The sequence below is a fragment of the Poecilia latipinna genome, unplaced genomic scaffold, assembly GCF_001443285.1.
Source record: "Poecilia latipinna isolate Pla-1442-1.1 unplaced genomic scaffold, P_latipinna-1.0 Scaffold1299, whole genome shotgun sequence".
In the NCBI taxonomy this organism is placed as follows: domain Eukaryota; kingdom Metazoa; phylum Chordata; class Actinopteri; order Cyprinodontiformes; family Poeciliidae; genus Poecilia; species Poecilia latipinna.
Window position 1 is genome coordinate 59571 of NW_015113915.1, and position 6202 is coordinate 65772.

Sequence of the window (6202 nt, forward strand, 5' to 3'; positions counted from 1 at the left end):
AGATGACTTCCCTTTTTTTTCCGGGAAGTCATTCCTTTGGAAAGGTTTGGGGTTTAAAAAAAAAAAAAAAAAAAAAAAAAAAAAATATATATATATATATATATATATATATATATATATATATATATATATATATATATATATATATGTGTATAAAAAGATAGCTGGAGTGTAGCAAAAGAACAGATGTCTAATCTTTAATAGATGATTTACCTGGCTTGTCAAAGGTTGCGACACTGGATGCCCAATTTCTGAAAGAAAACAAAACAAAACAAAACTAAAAAATCTTGTTTTGGGAACGGAAGCAAGCTTTTGATGGAGTAAGAATATTTACAGATGTGTTTTCCATTTAATGAGGTCCAACTCCTCTTTCCCCTCCTCTATAAAAGTGCAATCTTGTAAAATATCTCTTATTTTGGCTCGATGAATGTGTATAATGTAACATTCATCATGTCAGAGGGTTTAAGAACTGTTTGTGCAGTCCTTAAGCTGTGCATCCATAACAAACGCCCTACACTATTTAAGTAATGGGATATTTAAAGTATTAATGCGTGGGGTTTGAAATGGACAGGTCATGTTCCTCATTTGGTTCATATCTATGATTTTCAATGGCTTACCTTTCCTATAGAGACGAATCTCTTCATTCAGCGCAGGACACACTGACTTAAATATGGACTCCAGATATTCGAGACTAGATTCATTTATGAGGTCCATGTGCTCCATCTCCAGGAAGACTCCCAGCGTAGACTGCAGAGTAAAGAATGCTTTATAGTTAAACTTGCAGTGACGTGCAAATGTTTCAAACAATTTCTGGCTTCTTGAACATCCGTGTAGATATTTCTTCCAACAAGCCTTCGAAGATTTAAGGTTAAAAAGGAGAAGATGAGAATAAAAGAAAAAAGCCTCCGCTGCAGATGAACCTCATCTGGGCAGGGAAAAACACAGCAAGGATCACTCTACTTTTTGATCAAGTCTTCTTCGTGGGATGTCCGTTAGCAGGAACTTCATTTCTCCGAGCTCCTCCTCGGTAATTTGTTGTGACAGGCGATACAGCAGCTTCCTGAAACAAGAGCGATTGTGTGAGATCGTAGAAAAGGTTCAACATTTTTCAATAATGCACATTCCTGATTAAAATCTTCAGACTAAGAAAGAACTTATTCTTGGCTTTAACTTTTGGTGGAAATAGCTAAAAAAATTTTGAGAACTATTTCGAAACACAAAAACAACTTAAAAACACCAACTTTTGCAGTGTTTTGGTAGATATTTTCAGGCAAAAATATTTCCACAAAAAATGACAATAGTGTGAGGAATATTCTTTCTGACGATTGGTTGCAACTATGTGTTTTTTTTTATTTCATTGATATTACTGTGAATGTCACATTAAAGGAAATGTAATTAAACTTAAAACAAAAATCATTATTATGTAATTTAAAAACCAAATTTTGCATAGTAGGTGTTACAAAAATAAGCAAATTTATTTGTTTGTTTGTGGATTTTCTTTTTGTTTATTTCATTTTCTGTCCAGGGTCCCAAAATATTTTTCAATTCAAAACTCAAAAGGTTTCCTAAACTCTAATGAGTTGGGTTGTTTTTAAGCACATAGAAGCAAGAAGAAAACTGTCCTAGAATCAGGAGAAAAACACATTCTTATAGGGGTGCATCGATTTATTTGTGCCAATTTCCTTAGTTCTGGGAGATCGGTGATCGACTGAAAACTTACACGTGAAGCCAATCTTCTCTGCCTCAGGAAAGGTCTAAAAAATAAAAAACTAAACCACTGTCCTCTTTATAGGAGCGGTTTGACTGATAGACGGGCCCACCAGGTCCTGTCTGAACACATTTGCAGTTTACAATAGTCACCCCACTGTTACCAACTCGGTGACTTTCTTGCTATACTTTGCAACATTTCAGACAAAAAACAAAAAACAAAAAAAAACTGGTATCAGCCAAAATCGGAATCGGCGGGTGAGGCTTTTTAAAAGATTGTTGATTGGCCAGAAGACTGCAATCGGTGCACCCTGACATTTTTGATTTCTGCTCAACTCTTAAATCCACTTGAACCAATAACAAAATCTTGTTTTACTGTTATGAAAAAAAAAAAAAAAATGAAGAAAGCCCACCTGTAGGGTGAGATGAGGGTGCTGGGTGAAGACGATTGGAAAGAAAGTTTAATGTTCTGCAAAATAACAGGGCGCTGGATGGTGAGGAGAAGCTCCACCAGGAGCTGTGGGTTTCCAGCCGACAGACGGTCTTCTTTCATGAGTAAGGAGAAGAGGTTGCTGGCGCAATCCAGAGAGACTGGTTTTCTGCTCAAGATGTCAGTGCACAGAAAAGACAGTGCTTCCACCTCATCAGTGGACAAGGTTTTACCCACTTCAAGTAGAGCCTTTTGGAAATCCATTTCCTGTCATTAAAAAAAAAAAAAAAAATGTTTACAGGGTAAAGTCATTACAGACGCTTGAGGATTTTGTGTGCCTTTCATTTGGATCAGTCTCCTACTCCATGAAACAAATAGGCCTCAACTTACAATCAAACTTGTTTGAACATTCTCATGTGTGGAAAGTTCAGGGGTTTTGTAACTCATTTTAAGAATCTAAACTCATGATTCCCTACACAAAGAGGATTGTCGTAATTTTGACGAGAACACAAAATTCGGTGTCTCAGAAAAGTTATGGCATATTGAAAGAAAGTCAAGTGGAAGGAACAGTCTTAACTTCAGCCTGACTGTCAAGATAAATCCTTTAAAAAAAAAAAAAAAAATGAAGGGATCGATCCAAGGCGTAAGCCAACACGCTCAGACACGTCTTACGGGTATGAATATCCTGAACCAGACAACATCAGAAGCGTCTTGCCTGCGCCAAGAAGAAACAGAACAGGATTGCTGTTTTCTTTAAGCAAAATTACAAGAAGACTTGAAATATTTCACTCTATGTAGCAAATCTATACAATATGTCAATATGTAGGTTTCTCTTTCTGAAATGAGCTACAAAAAATTATGAACGTTCAAAATATAAAAACATTTTTGTAGCCCTTCGGTGTCCAGGTAAGTATGGATCTTGATGCAGAGCAATGACTCAGGAGAGTCTCACTGAAGCCATTTCATTTTATTATCTTTGCTAATAATTAGTCTAAAAGGGTTGATTTTGGCTAAGTGCAAATCTTTTTTTTTTTTTTTTGCCACAATAAAAACAGATCGATATAGATATATCTATCAATAAAGAACAGGGCATTTGATGGGGTATATTATTTTTTTCTGAAAGCTTTTGGACATGTCAGCACATGTTTACTAGAGCAGAGAAAAACACTTCCTTATGACTTGCTCTAAAAATGTCCCTATGCAAATATGATTTATGTATTTAAGAGGAGGGCATTTTTTTGAATGAGTTTTAAAGCTTTGGATAGTCGTCAACCTGAAATAAAACTAAAAGTTTGACTGTGTTAACCGTCTGGAGCATCTAATGCGTTTAGTGACTTACTCTGACTTTATCGACATAAATAACAGGATTACTGCAGATGAAGCTACAGCATTTCCTCACTGTGAACAGTTCATCGTTTTAGGCCTGTAAGGGCGAATTCATAAAGCGGCTGGCTGGAGGAGAAACGGGAGCGATCGCCTCAACTGATTTTTCAGCGAGTATCATTCAACATTTCTATCTTATGTTAAGTTAAGCCTACATATCCACTCCCATCTGTCGAAATACTTCAAGACGAATGTCTTGTTTTACTTTCATTTAGTATTTATGTGCCGTGATGGATTTCCCCTCTGCTCCCTCTCCACTCATGTTTTGTAATTTAAAATAGATACTTAAACAAAAACTTAAAGAAAGTTTGAAGAGCTGATCAAATTACAAGAAACCACAAAATGTTATAAAGTACATTATAAAGTACTGCAGAAGCAGTAAAAAAACAGCCATGTTAACTGTAAGTATATATATATAAAAAGACAGATTTTAGCAGATCCTATCTTACCATTGAGACTCCAAATATCAATTGCAAACTTCAGAGCTTACATGACACGAATAAACGAGCAGAGGGAAGGGTGGCATTGCTGTTTATACAAGCCAAACCACAAACACGCACCGTTTATTTTATTTTTGCCGGCCTTATTTCTTTAGAAGTAAGGCTAAAACTTTCCAGTCATCCAACATCTTCCTATTGTGATGCACCAGAGGCCAGTGGCCTCTGTTTCCATCTGTGTCGTTACCAGCCTTAACCAACAAGTCCAGCCAGAGTATTTGTTGGTTAACTGAGTTGCAGTGCAATACTCTAAATCAAAAGATAGCTCTGTCAAAATGCAGGCCTAAATCCAGTTGATTCATGATGAGTTTATAGACACACTCTCCATTCATTCTGAATAAACTTAAGCAAGCATTCAAGCAAAAATGAATAAGATTAATATATTATTAATATAAATGCACAGCATACATACCTTTCAGTCTTTTGCTTGTAAAACATTAAAAAAAAAACGTATCATATTCATGTTCCTTCAGAAAATACGTGGATGTTTGTGGTTGTAATGCGACGATACATAGAAAACACTCAAGAGTAAAAGTCCTTTGACAACAAACTGTAAATTACACCTAAACTGAAACAGTTTTAATGATTTAGAAACATTTTGAGATCATTCCAACACTCAGTACTCCTTTAATGCTCCCCCAGACTCTTCACAGCATTATACTATATTTTCTATTATGTAATAAACCAAGTTACAGTCTGTGAATCACATGATTTGAGTCAGTTGCCTAAACATGCCGAGCCTCCTTAGTGTGGCACTTTGTTGAAATGTCCTGTTTCAACAAAGCATCACAGAGTTAAATGAAAGTGAAACAATTCAACAGTTGAACAACAGTAGACCATGAGCAGCCAGGTCACCAAGGTGACCACTGGTGTTTATTTGTACAAATTTATCACCCAGTTTTTAATGCCTTTCATTCGGTTTATTCATTCTTTGTCATTATAAAAGATCTGCTCCTATCCAACTAAAAAAAAAAAATCTAAATGTTATAGCTTTGCTTTTTTTTTTTTAACCATGCTGTTCAATTTTTGCCAAGGAAATTATCACAACTTTCTTGAGTTAAAAGCCTGGAAACCACTGAAAAATTAAAGTTTGAAAATGATTATGTATGCGGTACAAAATCAGAAATGTTAAGGTTTAAAAAGCCAAATATATGGCTTTTTTAATGGCTTTTTTATGTAGGCAACAGTCATAGACAACAGGAAGTTGCCTATGACTGTAAACCAAAGCATTCAGGATAAACGTGATTAAAATAGCGAACAATTGATTAAACAGAATAATGTACTTTCAAGTTCAGTACACTAAACATTTCATTGTTTTATGTAAAGTGATAAAATGTGAAAGTAGAAATATTTTACTCAATAATTCATGCGTCTCTGTCTTCTCCCGTAATTGTTTACATGCTGGATAAAAACATTCCCAACACAAAGTGACGATGCCCGGTTAGCTGACTCAGACGAGGAAAAGAAACGTTCAAACCAGTTATAGGAAACGTTCACTTGTTTTTAAACACGAATAAGGATGGGTGATTAATTCCAAATACGTATAGAGCAAGGACAATTCAAATATGGTTCCCCCTAAAAAATTTTGTGGGGAACCACCTACAAGTCCAACTAAGAAGATCCTTTGACGTTATTTAAAATAAAAGAAGTTTAACCCGTTGGGATCGTTTTCTTTTTCTAAATACTTCCTACGAACCAAGCTAAATTTGTCAGTCTGTCTTTCTCCAATATTCACACACAAAAACAGGGATCAGAACCAGGAAAATAACGTGTAACAACGAGTAAATCAGCGATGTGAGCCTGCACTCTGAACTGTATATCATTAACCATCAAGGTACGAAATGACGATAAACAAGACGCTGTCATACCATGTAGACGAATTTTCTCCTGGCTTGTGAAAGAAAAGTTCACTTCAGCATAATGGAGTAGCTCCGAGCCGACGAAGGAGACAGAAATACGAGCTAAACTGTCAGAACTCACATGAGATATTGAACCAGCCCAACAACGGAAATGTAAACCTTGAGCGAATTTCTGCAGCGCCCCCTGCTGCAGTAACAAACAAACAACCAAACAAAAATATGAAAATAAATAGATAAATTAATAAATGCATTAACACATTAATAATAATAATAATAATAATAATAATAATAATAATAATAATAATAATAATAATAATAATAATAAT

At 35.3% G+C, this 6202-nt stretch overlaps 1 protein-coding gene across 2 annotated transcripts in view; it reads right to left on the reverse strand.

Moving 5' to 3' along the window:
- casp10 (caspase 10, apoptosis-related cysteine peptidase) overlaps window positions 1-6041 on the reverse strand; it is a 13044-nt gene extending 7003 nt beyond the window's left edge. For both annotated transcript variants that reach the window (XM_015055162.1, XM_015055161.1), the window contains exons 1-5: window positions 5886-6041; window positions 2121-2404; window positions 961-1060; window positions 618-747; window positions 214-251 (exon numbers count right to left, since the gene is read on the reverse strand). In XM_015055162.1, coding sequence (XP_014910648.1) covers window positions 214-251; window positions 618-747; window positions 961-1060; window positions 2121-2404; window positions 5886-5888 — 555 coding nt within the window. In that variant the 5' untranslated portion in view covers window positions 5889-6041. The remainder of the gene's footprint in view (window positions 1-213; window positions 252-617; window positions 748-960; window positions 1061-2120; window positions 2405-5885) is intronic.
- Window positions 6042-6202: the final 161 nt, after the last annotated feature.